This window comes from Myotis lucifugus, unplaced genomic scaffold (assembly GCF_000147115.1).
Source record: "Myotis lucifugus unplaced genomic scaffold, Myoluc2.0 scaffold_185, whole genome shotgun sequence".
In the NCBI taxonomy this organism is placed as follows: domain Eukaryota; kingdom Metazoa; phylum Chordata; class Mammalia; order Chiroptera; family Vespertilionidae; genus Myotis; species Myotis lucifugus.
The window spans coordinates 172,082-188,890 of record NW_005871233.1 but is presented as its reverse complement, the minus strand read 5'-3'; the positions used below and the strand labels follow the sequence as shown (position 1 = coordinate 188,890).

At 37.5% G+C, this 16,809-nt stretch overlaps 1 protein-coding gene across 1 annotated transcript in view; it reads right to left on the bottom strand.

The window, feature by feature from the left end:
- Positions 1–10,540: 10,540 nt before the first annotated feature.
- LOC102435860 (zinc finger protein 383) overlaps positions 10,541–16,809 on the bottom strand; it is a 55,492-nt gene continuing 49,223 nt past the window's right edge. The window contains exons 3-5 of the mRNA XM_014462586.2: positions 16,500–16,626; positions 16,093–16,188; positions 10,541–11,799 (exon numbers count right to left, since the gene is read on the bottom strand). Coding sequence (XP_014318072.1) covers positions 10,604–11,799; positions 16,093–16,188; positions 16,500–16,626 — 1,419 coding nt within the window. The 3' untranslated portion in view covers positions 10,541–10,603. The remainder of the gene's footprint in view (positions 11,800–16,092; positions 16,189–16,499; positions 16,627–16,809) is intronic.

Sequence of the window (16,809 nt, the reverse complement as noted above, 5' to 3'; positions counted from 1 at the left end):
TGTAGTTTGAATTTCTGTGGTTGAAGTGCGGGAGAAGGTGCGGACTTGTGGAGTCTGGGGAGAGGTTGGGGAGAGGTGAGGATCTAAGACAAGTATGCTATATATATTTTTTATGCTATTGAACATCATTACAATCATTACTCTGAACTCTATACCTGATAAATTGCTTGTCTCCATTTCATTTAGCTCTCCTTCTGGAGAAGTCTCATTCCTTCACTTGGGGCTTGTTTTTTTGTCTCCTCATTTTGGCTGATAGATTTGTGTTTATTTCTACATATTAGGTAGATCTGCTATGACTCTCATTCTTGGTAGGGTGGACTTATGTAGTGGATGACCTTTGGATATCAATTGATATCTAGACGTGGGTGCTCTAATAATGTCCCTAGTGCAGTGATGGCAAACCTTTTGAGTTCGGCGTGTCAGCATTTTGAAAAACCCTAACTTAACTCTGGTGCCGTGTCACATATAGAAATTTTTTGATATTTGCAACCATAGTAAAACAAAGATTTATATTTTTGATATTTATTTTATATATTTAAATGCCATTTAACAAAGAAAAATCAACCAAAAAAATGAGTTCGCGTGTCACCTCTGACACGCGTATCATAGGTTTGCCATCACTGCCCTAGTGCATGTTGTGTGGGCCCGCTTGTTCTAATTGAGTCTTGATTGCTATTGGCTCATTTATGTATGGGCTCGAGCCTCAGGCTGACTGATAGTGAGGCTCAACTCCCAACATAGTGTGCAGACTGCTGTGTGGGTGCTTATCACATGAAGCAGAATTCTTCCCAGCAGGGTTTGGAGCCTGCCAGTATCTCCCTGTGGATATACTGCTTGTGGAGCTTATTGTGGATCCTGCTCTGTTGTTGTATAAAGATGGCTACTGGGTTTATTGGTTTTTGGGCCTCTTTGGAGTGTCTCTGGTGCAAGCCAATATCAGACACTATTTGTGACTGGCCCTAAGTACCCTTTGGAGCTATCAGTGACCCACCACTTCTCACTAACCTTGCTGGGCCTGAATGCATGTGGAAAGGACCAAGCTGTGCATCAAGGCCTTCTTTTCCTAGCCCAGGTCCTAGGAGCACCTCAAGCAAAGATTCAAAGCACCAAGAGTTCTACCTCTACCCGCAGGCTGATTGTTAGTCTGTCATTTAATAAGCCTCAGGTTATAGAGCTCAACTAGGTGTAAACTCCACAGGGTGAGGAAAGAGGGTTTTCAAAAATGGGGCAAATTCCCCTACCCCCAGCCCCCAGGCTAAAACTGCATTGATGGGAAAGGTCTGAGTAAGATGGTTTATACAGCATGGGGGAATGACTCAGCAGACAGATCCCACTTGCTGTCCTCTCAGCTCTCTCCCAGAGTCACCAACCTGACGCTCCTCATACAGCTCTAGGCCACTCTGTCCTCCCACTGCGGAAGCCCAAGGTAAGTGGCTGTAAACAAAATTTAGTGTGTTAGCGTTTTAAGGGGGTTCTAGCCATCTCTCCTTGGTGCTTTTCATAGCCAGATGTTATGGGGGCACCTTTCCCAGTTCTGTTACTCTGGGCTGGTGAGCCCAGCTTGGGGTTTAAACCCGAGTTCACAGGGGGAACCTCCCACAGCTCAGATATCTCTTCAGAAATTCAGGTTCTGCCTGTGGGAGCCCAGCCAGCCCTCTCAAGCCTCCACACTTCCCATCAGTCTTAATGTGGCCTCTTCTTTACATCCTTGGTTATAAGGGTTATCTCCAGCTAGTCTTCAGTTGGTTATTTAGGATGATTTTTCTATATTTTAGTTGTAATTCCAGTTTGGTCCTGGGAGGTCAGTGTAGCTTCCACTTAACCTGCTACCATCTAGGAATCTCTCTCTCTCTCCGTCTTTTAAAACTCTCCAATTTCAGAGGTTTTTCTCCTTTATAAAACTGTTTATATTTTCTCAAATGTTTTTTTAATTAAATCTTTATTGTTCAGATTATTACAGTTGTTCCTCTTTTTTCCTCCATAACTCCCCTCCACCCAGTTCCCACCCCACCCTCTGCCCTTACCACCCCCCGTCCTCATCCATAGGTGTATAATTTTTGTCCAGTCTCTTCCTGTATCCCCACACCCCTTTCACCCCAAAAATAGTCCACTCCCTTTCTATGCCCCTGATTCTATTATTTTCACCAGTTTATTCTGTTCATCAGATTATTTATTCACTTGATTTTTATATTCACTTGTTGATAGATGTGTATTTGTTGTTCATAATTTGTATCTTTACCTTTTTCTTCTTCTTCCTCTTCTTAAAGGATACCTTTCAGCATTTCATATAATACTGGTTTGGTGGTGATGAACTCCTTTAGCTTTTTCTTATCTGTGAAGCTCTTTATCTGACCTTCAATTCTGAATGATAGCTTTCCTGGATAAAGTAATCTTGGTTGTAGGTTCTTGGCATTCATCACTCTGAATATTTCTTGCCACTCCCTTCTGGCCTGCAAAGTTTCTGTTGAGAAATCAGCTGACAGTCATATGGGTACTCCCTTGTAGGTAACTGACTGTCTTTCTCTTGCTTCTTTTAAGATTCTCTCTTTGTCTTTTGCTCTTGGCATTTTAATTATGATGTGTCTTGGTGTGGTCCTCTTTGGATTCCTTTTGTTTGGGGTTGTCTGCACTTCCTGGACTTGGAAGTCTATTTCTTTCACCAGGTAGGGGAAGTTTTCTGTCATTATTTCTTCAAATAGGTTTTCAATATCTTGCTCTCTCTCTTCTTCTGGCACCCCCATAATTCGGATGTTGGTACACTTGAAGTTGTCCCAGAGGCTCCTTACACTATCTTCATATTTTGGGATTTCTTTTTCTTTTTGCTTTTGCGGTTGGGTGTTTTTTGCTTCTTCGTATTTCAAATCTTTGACTTGATTCTTGGGATCTTCTAGTCTGCTGTTGGAACTCTGTATAATATTCTTTATTTCAGTCAGTGTATGCTTAATTTCTAGTTGGTTCTTTTTCATATCGTCGAGGGTCTCACTAGATTTCTTGAGGGTCTCACTAAATTTATCGGTGGTTTCTAGAAAATTCTTGAAAAACCTTATAACCATGGTTTTGAACTCTATATACAGTAGTTTGCTTTCCTCCATTTCTGTCATTTGTGACCTGTTTCTTTGTCTCCGCATTTTTTATGCTTCCCTGTGTTGATAGAGTGGTTTTCTGTGCTAGGTGTCCTATAGGGTCCAGTGGTTCAGCCTCCCCAATTACCTGAGGTGGACACTCTTGGTGCACCCCTTTGTGGGCTGTGTGCACAGTCTTTGTAGTTAAGCCTTGATTGCTATTGGCATCACTGAGAGGAATTGACCACCAGCCAATTGGCTGCGAGGACCAGCTGTGTCTACAATGGGAGAACTTCTGTGCTGGAGACACCCTATGGGGCAGGACTTGCTTCAGTGGGGCTTTGGTGCTCACTGAGTCTGCCCCCTGATTGTGTCCCTTATGGATCTGAAGAGTTGTAATCTGGATGGTCCCACTCTAACCACTGGGTACACTGGCTCTTGGATCTCTAAGAAGGTGCTAATTTAGCCTCTGCCTGATGCTACCCAGCAGGAGGTATGGAGAGATCTGCAGATTCCTCTTCTTTGTTTGGGGTTTGGAGGTGCCCAGATGAGGCCCAGCTGTGAAGCAATGCAAGCTGCTGTGGGGCCTTGGGCCTTCTTTTGGATGTTCTGGGTCTCTCTGACCCAGCTGCAGTTTTTTAGGTAATTTTAGATTGCAAAGGGCCAGGCCTTTCATATGCAAAAGCCTCTGCACACAGCTTGGGTGGGGCGAGGTCTCAGGGAATCAACAGGGTGGAGCAAACAGATATGGCTGCTCCTCAGTCCTACCCTAAAAGGCCCCATGTCTCAGTATCCCCGTAATCGCTGCAAGAACCTCTGAGAGAAAGCCACCCTCGAGTTCCACCCGCTGCCAGACAGTCCAGTTTCTCCCCGTATGAGTCTGGGTCCCCAGAAACTAGCCCGGAACTGGAGTTCAGAGCAGTCGTGAGCTTGAGACTTCCTCCCGATTGAAAAAGACAACTGTGTCCTCAGTTGCCAGCCCTTTCCACGTGCGCCTCCATACCTCTGCGCTTTACTTCTGCACCTTCTCTGAGTTTCAGTGTGCTTTTCTTTTTCCTTCTAGTTGTAGAATTTCCATTCAGCCAGCCTTCCTGTGGTTCTGGATGATGTCCGTTTTGTCTTTTAGTTGTATTTTTGAAGTGGTTGTGCAAGGCAGCAATTTCAGGTGTTTACCTATGTCACCATCTTGGTTTCTCTCCTCAAATGTTTTTAATGATATAATTTAATGTATGTCACTTTTTTTCCTACAAAATTACCATAATTCGATGTTTAAAGAAAATATCTCATAGGATATGACTGGAAGGGGAGTTATAAAGGAAGAAAATATTTATGAGATCTTTGGTGAGAGGAAATTCCTTCTGCAGAGCAGGACCAGTACCTGACAGACAAACTACTTTCTATAGGGCCTAATATTAGATACACGAGAAAGCTCCTAACTCTAAATACTTAGCTAACTCTATAAAAATCTCCTAAACTTTATCTTTTTATTCATATATTTTAGTCACATAAATGTTTCTCAGATGTATATATTTCTTTCATGGTCAATTTACTTTGTAACATGCTGGAATGTATAAGTTGAACTCAGGTTTGTTGTTGTCTACTTCTGGACTCTGTTCTACTCCATTGATCTTTTCATCTATCCTTAGACAACTCCACAGTCTTTATTGCCTATCATAGCTTTATATCAAGTCTTGAAGTTGGATACTACAAGTCCTTGTTCTTTCTCAATATTGGTTTTATCTTTTCTAGGTCTTTGGATTTCTATGCTAATTTTAGAATAGTTTTATTAATTTTAAAATAAAAAGCATGTTGGTAATTTGACTAGGATGTCATTAAATCTGTAGATAAATTTGGAAAATTTTATCAAAAATATTGAGTTTCCAATCCACAGTCATGGTACCTCCATTTTTAAAGTTCTTGTCTAACTCCTTTCAGAAATGTTTTATAGTTTTCCATGTAAACACCTTTCCTAGCTGTTATTAAACTTATTCTTAAGTATTTTACGTTTTTGAAACTAATATAACAAGGATTTTTTTCTCATTTTACATCTACATAAATAAAAATGTAAATGTTCATTTGTTCAAAATCTTAAATCTCCGAAAGTTCTTTACCGATTGCTTTGAAATTTTGACACAACATTGCATTCGAATACGCGCGTGTTTTTATATACCTATATACCTACTATTATATAGATGTCACACCTGTAAAAGGTAAAAACATGTTTTTGAAAAACAGCGCCATCTGTTGGACGTAAAAGCAATACAAGCTATACTAAATATTTTATAGTATAGAAACATTTCAATGTTTCTGTTTACAATTATAAACTGTAGATAAAATTAACTACAAATATGCATGTCCAGCTGCAAAACGATCGATCAGCTGAGATAGTCTCACATCAATTGCTGGAAATTGGGAACAGAAAGGTGCCGGTTGATCTGATCTCAAGACAAATCTTATTGCCTCATAACTTCTGCAATTTAGTGACGTCAAAAGAAGAATTGGTTGAAAAAGTATTTCCCAATATTCAAACCAATTATAAGAATCACGATTGGCGGAGTGAACGATTTGCGGCCAAGAACAAAGATGTCTACGAACTTAACAATATTATTCAGTCTAACATTCAAAGCGAGGCAGTCACATACAAGTCCGTCGACACTGTTCTGGAAGTAGATGAAGCAGTTAATTATCCAACAGAATTTTTGAATTCTTCAATCTGCCAGGGATGCCACTGCACGTACTGCAATTGAAAATTGGTGTGCCACTTATCATGTTGCAAAATATCAACCAGCCAAAGCTTTGCAATGGCACGCAGCTTGCAGTAAAAAAATTAATGAGCAACGTCGTAGAAGCAACAATCTTGACAGGACCTTTCAAAGGTGAAGATGTTCTCATTCCTCGCATTCCTATGATTCCAACGGATATGCCATTTCAATTTAAGAGATTGCAATTCCCAATTCGATTGGCGTTTGCAATCACCATCAACAAAGCTCAGGGCCAATCTTTAGAATTGTGCAGTTTAGATCTAGACACGGATTGCTTCTCACATGGACAATTATATGTTGCGTGTTCTAGAGTCGGCAAACCAGACAATCTCTATATCTGCACAGACAATGGAACAACAAAAAATATTGTATACCCACAAGCATTGTGAAATTAAACATATTAGAAACGTGCGCTTCCTCTTTTCTTTCTTTTCCATTTAACCAGAATGAGCCACAGCAACGTGTGGCCGGGTACAGCTAGTTGTTAATATAAAGGTATAAATTTATGGTCATTTGGTTTTTTATAAAAGTTCCAAAGCAACTCATTTAGGACAGTACAGTCCTTTTTTGAACAAAAAGTGAAAGAACAACTAGATATCTATGTGAGGAGGAAAAACAAACCTCAACCTATGCTTCATATCACAAAAAAATATGAATCCTAGGTGAATCATTCACCTAAGTTAAAAGCTAAGACTAACAAGAGTCTGGAAGAAAACAGGATTTTCAATATTTCTTGGATCATTGAGCTCTACTTAGTTTTGTGCTAGAGAACATAATCTGTATGATATTAGTCTTTGGCAGTATTGACGCTTGTTTTATGACTCAACATGTGGTCTATCATAGTGTTTCCTATAAAAGTAAGTGTATTCTATGATAGAGTCCTAATAAATTAGGTAAAGTTGGTTGATAGCACTTGAAACACTTCCAGATTCTAATCCATCCAGAAACGCCTAAGTATCATTTTAGGTTCCATCTCTATAAAGTCTCTTCATCTCAGGCCTACTTCTTCATCCACCTATATCCACACCCATATCCATGCTCATACCATGCACTGCACCCGGGTGTGGAAGGCCACACAGCAACCTGATCACTTATAAATGGCTTATTTCTATCAGGAATTCAGTTCAAGTCTTCCTTGCCTCCTCCATTCTTGGAGAGCCCAAAAGGAAAGTATGATTTTTATCTTTCAAGCTGCATGGAAATAAAGACCTTTCATATTCTTGTACATTATAATTGAAATGAAAGTTAAAGTTTGTTCTTGTTTTAATAACTTCCTTCCTACTTCCCAATACACCGGGGGTGGGGAAAATCCAGCCCACTGGCTGTATAAGGCCCATGAAATCATTTGGTTTGGCCCTGCCACCGCATTAGGGGTGAGTTAATTAAATGTTTGACCGAAACAGCAGGCTAATTTTTAAATTGATAATTCTGTATGGCCCTTGGCAGAAAAAAGGTTCCCCAGCAAAATACTAAAGGTAATGCTACCATTATTGATCTGGGAGCTCGTTACCATGGTTTGTCCAGTCTGTAAACATTGAATGAGCTGTACATGTAGGGTTTGTGCACTTTTCTGTATGAATATGATATAAAGTAGTTTACTAAAAATTATAAAGAGACTATTTATAATTAAGATGTTTTTATCTTCTGGGGAAAAATTTAACTCTATACAATCAAAAACCTACATCATCTTGAATGCTATATTTTTGTGTGTGGGTTTTTTTTAAAAAAACAGCAACACAGATTTATTGAATGCTACCTTTGAAGTCAAAACCAGAAAAGGAGCAGAGTAGCTTTAAAATGAATTTTAAAATAATTCATGCCAATGTTTTAAAGGCTCTTCAAATGAGATGTAGACAGGGTAAATACAGTGATATTGCAGCAGGTAGGATAACTCATTTATTAAATATATTCTATTCTGCCAAATACCATTAAGAATAAAAAAGGCTGCCTCTAGTTATCTGAATTCTAGAAATTCCTTGTGAATTATCTTGTTTTGTATTTAAAGATTCTCTTTCTTCAAAATCTATTTGGTTTCTGAGTTCAGATACTAAAGAATATGATTTGATTTCCAAGTTTCAGAAAGTGAGTAACAAGTTTGAATAAATATTTATTAGAAACAATTTGTTCCTAAATTCAGATTGTGATCATTTTTTCAATTGATTACTAAATTTGATTTGCTAATTTATAACATCACATTTTCATAACTGATTCTGGACATTCAGTTTGACTATTTAACAAGGCTAGGATTAGGAGCACCCTCCAAATGTCAAAAATCTGCTTATAACTTTTGACTCCCCCCAAACTTGACTACAGTTTGCCCTTCACATCTGTGGATTCAACCAACTGTGGATCAAAATCTGTTGGGAATTTTCAAACAACTGTTGGGAATGCAAAAATACTATTTTCAAGCCATAGTTGGTTGAATCTACAGATTCAAAACTGTGGATACAAAGCACTGACTGTATTTATTATAAAAAATCTGTGTGGAAGTGAACCCATACAGTTCAAATCTGTGTTGTTTGAAGGTCAACTGTATTATCTTTCTTTGTGTTCTCCTAGATAGTTTTAACATTAGAATTATGAAAAATTCATAGAAATAGATAACTTGCTATCTAATATCTCAGTCTGGAAGAGTTCCCAAACATTTCATAGGTTTTATCTATAAATATATCTAGGATGATGTCTTCTTTAGTAGCCATGTGACATTTAAAGTATTTTTTAATCTTTAACTTTTATTATTATTTAACTTTTATTAATAAAAGCTTTAACTTTTATTATTCATCAGTATGCATTTTTTAATCTATTTTCAATCACCGAAACATTTTTATCACTGAAAAAGATCTAGTCCTTTCAAATGTAAATATGTGGTCATGTCATTGTCTCATTCACAATGCTATTTGTCATCCTTACTTCCTTACATGAATCACTAAAGTTTGTCTTTTTTTCAGTCAAATCATAAAAATTTCTATTTTACTTTTTTTCTTTTACTTATTTATGCATTTTATAACTAATAATGCCTTCTCTACCCCATGTTTTAGATTTTTTTTGTTTGTTTTAGCTCCTTGGGTTATATATTGATTTTGTTTCTTAATGATCTTTCTAATATTGTAATACACACACACACACACACACACACATATTGGGTTATAAAATTCCCTATATAACTTTGATTGCCACTCACAGGTTTTTCAATTGTTCTCACTTTTGTTCACATTTAAGTAATGTGTATAATAAGGATTTAGTTCCTTAACCAGTTAACTGCCATGATATTTTTTATTTAATTAAAAAAGGTCCACCACTTGTGTCTATAGACGCTTATGTGTACAAATGGTTAACCCATGTTGATCAAGGGGGCAAAACATTTGGCCTATATATTTTCTGCTTTGGGGGAACTAATTACTAGGAAAAATATTTTCATCATTTCCTACTTTAACACTTGTGCTTTCACCTACCAATCATTATATCCATAGGGTTTAAGGCTAGTATTCATCTTTGTGCAGCATAAACGATGAAGTCTGAATTGAGACTACTCACAAAGTTTTCCTTTTCCTTTTAAAAACCCATGCTGAATAATGAGTGATGAGAAAAGCTTTCTTATACACATTACACTCATTTCTTTTTTCATTGCACATTCTTTGATTTATACAAAGGTAAACAACATGGTTTAAATCCTTCCCACAAATAATAAGGTAATTATGAAAATTAGTATATCAATGATAAAAATGGACAACTTTTACTAAGCACTTAGTATGTGATATAGTCCTAATACTTTAAATTTATTCATTCATTGAATCCTCATAACAAACCAATAGATATAGCATAATTATATTTACTGTACATGAAATAAAACATATGAAATACCACTAACACCTATCAAAAAAAAAGTAAAAAAAAAATCTAGAACATTTTTATAATAGTGATTAAAAACCTCCTACTATGAGACTGGGATTAGGGCTAATGAAAAGGAACATAAAAGTTTATAAGGAAAAGATGTGGATAATTTCAGCAATTAAAATACATTTTTTAAAAGAAAAACACAAATCCAAAGATAAATTTTGGTTCATATACTCAGGGCATGTGAACATTTAGATGCAACCATAACATGAATAATAAAGCCATTTAAAAAAGTCATTGAGTATAAGTCATTAAAAATAAAAAATCTACATTTGCTGAAATGGCAATCATATTTTTTGACATGTTAAGAGCAGGTGAAGATACAATATGCATATCATGACTACACTTTCTTTAAAGACAAAGTATGGTGGGATGTACTCTACCAACTTGAGAGTAGTCATCTATAGTTACTCTGATTACAATTAATATTTGCTTTTTGGTTTCTGGTTTTTTTAAGAAAATATAAATTTCTGAGACAAAAATATTAACACTGATTTCAAAAGCAAGTTAAATTTCTAAAGGAATTAAAAATACAAGATCACATAATTTAAGCACAAATATATAAATCAGAACAGAAAAAAATAGCTCTGAAACACAAGCAAATATAAAGAATAATATAACATTAACACCAAGAAGGTAGGACAAAATAATGGGAAAGAAAAGAATTACTGAACATCTGCCATTAGTACAATATTGGGGAAGCATGGATAAATGCCAATATAGGCTCTCTCTCTCTCTCTCTCTCTCTCTCTCTATATATATATATATATATATATATGGTAATTATGAAAATTAGCATTTATATGAATGAAAACAAATAGTGAAAGATGGTAACTCTCTAACATTATTTGTTGTTTAAAATATTAGGAAGAGCTTTAACTTTTATTATTCATCAGTATGAATTCCCTGATGACGAATGAGATCTGACCCACTACTAAATGCCTTCCCACATTCCCTACAGTTATAGGGCTTTTCACCAGTATGAATTCTCAAATGTCGAGTAAGGTTTGAGCATTTATTAAAAGCCTTTCCACATTCATTACATTCATATGGTTTTTCATCTGTATGAATTCTCTGATGTTGAAAAAGTTGTGAGTTCTGAGTAAAGGCTTTCCCACATTCAAGACATTCAAAAGGTTTCTCACCAGCATGAATTCTCTGATGTTGTCTAAGTTGTGAGCTCTGAGTAAAAGCCTTGCCACATTCCTTACAATTATAGGGTTTTTCCCCAGTGTGGATTCTCTGATGATTAGTAAGTGCTGAGCCACTACTGAAGGCTTTGCCACATTCCTTACACTCATAGGGTTTTTCACCAGTATGAATTCTCTGATGCTGAACAAGCTTTGAGCTCTGAGTAAAAGCTTTGCCACATTCCTTACATTCATAGGGTTTCTCACCTGTATGAATTCTTGCATGTTGAAAAAGTTGTGAGCTCTTAGTAAAAGCTTTCCTACATACTTTACATTCATAGGGTTTTTCACCAGTGTGAATTCTCTGATGGTCAATAAGATTTGAGCAATAACTAAAGGCTTTCCCACATTCCTTACATTCATAGGGTTTCTTACCAGTATGAATTCTCTGATGTTGAGAAAGGTATGAGCTACAACTGAAGGCCTTTCCACATTCATTACATTCAAAGGGTTTTTCACCAGTATGAATTTTCAGATGTCGAGTAACATGTGAGCCACAGCTAAAGAATTTCCCACACTCCTTACATTCATAAGATTTTTCACCATTATGAATTCTTTGATGTTGAATAAATTGTGAATTCTGATTAAAGACTTTCCCACATTTCTTGCATTCATAAGGTTTCTCTTCATTATTAATTATTTGATGCAGAGTAAAGAATGTCTGTTGAATATATGTGGGCATATATCCATGAGTAAGTATTTCTTGGCTGAAATGACCATTCTGATATCCCAGTTGTCTTTCAAGGTGGCTGCCATATTCCAAAACATCTCTATAATGAGAATACTCGAGGCCATACTTTGTAAGTCCCATTATCTCCCTCTGGCATGATTCTATTTCATAAACTTCCTTCTTTAGAGATAATAACTTGGTTTCACACATTGACTCCAGATCTGAAAGAAAATAAAATAGCAAATATTATTTCTGTCCCATTTGTGAAAAGTTAAACTTTTATAATAGAAATGAAAAAATGTAAGATATCTGGTAGTAAATGATATACAGTTCTCAAGTATATTTGTTTAATCTGAAAAATGGACTAGAAATGTATAGAATGTAGTGAGATATAGTCATCCATGTACCCCATAATGACATTTCAGTCAAATTTGGACCATATCTGCAGTTGTGGTCTCATACTATATAATAAAAAGGTAATATGCAAATTGACCAAATGGTGGAACAACCAGTCGCTATGATGAGCACTGACCACTACGGGGCAGACGTTCAATGCACGAGCTGCCCCCTGGTGGTCAGTGCACTCCCACAGGGGGAGTGCTACTCAGCCACACGCTGGGCTCACAGCTGGTGAGCGCAGCTGCGGTAGCGGGAGGCTCTCCCACCTCCGTGGCAGTGCTAAGGATGTCCAACTGCCGGCTTAGGCCTGCTCCTCATGGGCCTAAGCCATCAGTCAGACATCCTCTGAGGGCTCCCAGACTGTGAGAGGGCGCAGGTCAGGCTTAGGGACCACCCCCCCAAGTGCACAAATTTTGTGCACCGGGCCTTTAGTAAATACATAATGGAACTGAAAAATTCCTATTGCCTAGTTACATCCTAGATGTTCTAAGGTTGTGCTGCAATATACTACTCATGTTTGTGGTGAAGCTAGTGTAAACAAACCTACTGCACTTCCAGCTTTATAAAAGTATAGCACACACAATGACAGTAGTAAGATATGTCATCTAGGTTTGTGTAAGTATACTCTATGATGTTCACACAGTGATGAAATCACCTAATGATACTTTTTCAGAACGTATCCCTGTTGTTAAGTGGTGCAGGACTGTATAATGCAGAAAGCGGAAAGAAGAGACTATGGAAATAGAAAACTACAATCCTTCTCAAATACTCATATGAATCAGAATCATCTGGAAAGACTGGTAAATATACAATGTTTAAGCATATGAAAAAATGACTAGTTTTATATACATCTATATAAGCATGCGTGCATGCATATATATTATAAAAACTGGATAATTTTCTGACCTCCATTAAAGTCTCTTGAAAGAAATAAATCCATAGAGGGGAAGATTCTTGGTTTTTGATATAATAAAAAAATGAATTTGGTCTTTGTACCTGGTTTCTATCACAGAGCTTCAACAACTCTTGGAATTTCTTATATGATAGAAGTATTTTTGTTATGCTAATCAAGTCAAACATAGTAGGTCCAAAGATAGCTTTGGGATAGACATTGGTCACCAGAAAGACCAAACATGTGATTAGAAGTTTAGGACTTTCATCTTCTCAACTTCTGGAGAGATAAGAGGAACCAGAAATTGAGTGGTCAATGACTCAATTAATCATGTGAATATAAATAAATCACAATAAAAATTCTGGACACTAAAGCTTGCTACCTGTACACACTGAAATGCCAAAAGGGTGATGCATTTTGACTCAACAGTGATAGAGGGTATGGACCCTCTGCATCTGGGAGCCTCACAGACCTTAGCCTAATATATATCCTTTACAGTAAAACTGCAACTGTAAGTATAGAGCTTTCCAAGTGCTGTGTTATTCTAGCAAATCATTAAAACTGTAAGAGTCACGGAAAGCCCCAACTTTATAGCCAGTTGGTCAGAAGTATGGGTGTTCTGAGGACCCCCTGAGACTTACAGCTGGCAGTTGAAGTAAAGGCAGTATTGTGTAGGATTTTGCTATTAATCTACGGGGTCTATGTCAACTCTGGGTAGTCAGTGTTAGAATTAAACTGCTGCACACTCAGTTGGGGCAGAAACAATAGGCTCCATAATAAAGGATATATTAGATGGAATATGAAAGAGATTACAGAAGGCAAGCCACATGAGGGAATAGCCTGAGATAAGTCTAAGGATAGAACTATTTTGATGTGAGTGGTGGATAGGGAAGACTCAGAATCTGTTATGTGCTAGGGATTAAGTGAAACTATTGTTTGCCTTAGAATTTTGTGATGCTTATTTTAGAAGAAGAGAGACACTTGCTCATTACCACCTGTAGTGACTGAGAGGAGTGGCAGCTGAAGTTTAAGGCAGACAGAAAGAAAATGACAAAGTGCCAAACACTGCAATGGAAAGATGATAGGAACAAGAAGCAGACTGATAAGCTGAGTACCAACTCTGACACTTACTCATTATATGTTCCTAGGCAATTACTTAACCTTTCTAAATCCCCACTTCTTTATCTGTAAAGATAAAGAAATGATTACTGGAAGGGTGATGAAATGTTTGTAATTATCTCTCAATAAAGTGTTTAGTATTTGACAGGTATTATTATGAAAGAATTTCTTATCAAAAAGTAGAATTTTTAAGCTAATGAAATGATTTGAAGACATCAAAATAGAGCCTATTAGAACATCTCTAGTATAATCTTTTTTACTCGTACCTCTATATAACCTTTCAACAATTTTAAGCTCCAAAGTAACTTAAAACTATCCTCTTCTATTTCCACTGTTAATGCCCTCTTCCAAACCAGAATTATCTCTTACTCAGACCACTAAAATAGCCTCCTAACCCAGTTTTCCCAGCAAGTTTCACACTCAGTAATCTATTCAGGGACCAAAAATGCACTTGGCTTGGCCTTCTACTACAAAAATCCATACTTTTCATAATGCCAGCAGAGGCTGAGTAATGTGGTTCCTACCTGTCTCTCCAACCTCGACTCACATTTCACTCTCGCTTGCTCATGGGGCCCAGCAATACTGGCTTTCTTTCAGTTCTTCAAACACACCAAGCTTTCCCCTCTTAGAAGGGCTTTCACAGGGGTTCATCCCTCTTCCTGGAGTTTTCTTCTTTACTAACACACTGAATAGTAAGATCTAGCAGTAAACCTAGTACTACAGTAGTTATGAAATAGTGATGAGCACAAATAATAATTCAATATGTTGATTTCCATTCATGTCAAAATCATGGAACTAATACTATTATGGTTTGCTGCATATACCATAATTGGAAGAAATACTAAGTTTCACTTAGAGTTTACTAAATATCAATATTTTTCTATGTTTTTAGAGATGGAGGGAAAGAGATAAAAACATTGATGTGAGAGACATTGATTGACTGCCTCCTGTGCAAGCCCCAACCAGGGGCTGACCCTGCAATCTAGGTTGTGCCCTGACTGGGATTCAATCCCATGACCTTCTAGTGCATGAGATGACTCTCCAACCAACTGAACACTGGCCAGGGAAAGATGCATTTTTCTCCTTCTCATCTAACTTCATTGACTCCCTAAATTCTATACAAAGAAATCCAAAATTAGCAATCTCTGAGTTAGAGTATTCCTTTAAAAACATGTTGCCACTCCTCTGCTCAAATCACCTCATTCAGAATAAAATGGCTTTACACCTACCTCATTTAGAGCAGAATTCAAAGTCCATACCTAAGTCCAAAAAATCCAAATCACCTGCAGGTACACCCTTCCTCCCACATGTACCTACCACACCAACACCCCATACATCCTGCTATTTTGCTGATCTCCTTTCACACAATTCCCTCTTGCTCACACAATGGCAGAAGCCCAAATGCTGGAAGCTATACTGAAGACTATTACTTGGAGGGGAAGAGCAGTGGAATATATACAAATGCATGTGTGCGCACGCACACACACACACACATACACACACACACATCTTATTTTGGGGGTGGTAACAGAAAACATTTAGATAGTCTAAGAGAAAGAAAGGCTAATAATGAACTGAAATTTAAATATGGGTAAAAGTTTTCTTTGGAGGGGAAGTGAAGGAAACCTTCTACTTGAAATTAAGTGGTGTGTTAAAGAATAATAATAAAAAGATTAGTAAGTGAGGGAAGAAATGAAATAGGTCATTTATAAACTCATGGTAAAAAAAACCCACAAAAACTTATTTTTTCTCCCAGGCCTAGTGTTTTGATGGGAGCTTGTAAGATAATATCTTGAAGACACTGTTTCCTTACTGATCAGCTAACTTATTACGTATAATGCCCCGCTTTATTCAATCATTTCTTTTTTTTTAATATATTTTATTGATTTTTTACAGAGAGGAAGGGAGAGAGATAGAGAGTTAGAAACATCGATGAGAGAGAAACATCGACCAGCTGCCTCCTGCACATCTCCCACTGGGGATGTGCCCGCAACCCAGGTACATGCCCTTGACCGGAATCGAACCTGGGACCCCTCAGTCCGCAGGCCGACGCTCTATCCACTGAGCCAAACCGGCTTCGGCTGTTCAATCATTTCTTACTTACCTGAACACAGGCTTCTTGTCAGTTCTCTGCCAACCATCCAGGGCTCTTTCCCTTGTTCCAATAAGGAGATAACATGAGGCTTAGGTATGTAAAGTCCTGCTCACAAGAAAAGATACAAAACATGGTTATGCTATGGGTAAATCAGATCCATGTAAGATGCAGTCCCTTGATGATCAAAAAAGAGATGCCACTACAGGAATAGCCAGAGAAAAAAGATGAAGCTTCAGCTATAGCCAATTGGAACTTTCAGTTTCCTATTCTTCCTTTTCATTTCAGTTCCAACCACTCATTTAGGAATAGAGAACAGGAATTCAGCTAGTAACTAAAAAAGCAGCTAAGAAATTCACTGTGGAAGAAAAAAGGCATTCCAGAAGAGAACTCTAAATTATTGGTATAAATGACATTACCCACTGACAGCAGATTGCTGTAGTTCTCCAGCATTACATCTCTGTACAAGTCCCTCTGAGCTGGGTCCAGGCATCCCCACTCCTCCTGAGAGAAATCTATGGCCACATCCCTGAATATCATTGATTCCTGAAACAATAAAGACATGTATACTTGTGTAATAAAAGAAACACTTCAGGCTTGTGTAGCCCGCCCTCATCCAAGGAACAGCAGCCTCCTGATCACCACACCCTCTGTCTGAGGAACAGCAGCTGTGTGTGAAGCCTCCACCCACCAGCCAGAGGAGTCACCACAACTGTGAACAGCACCCAC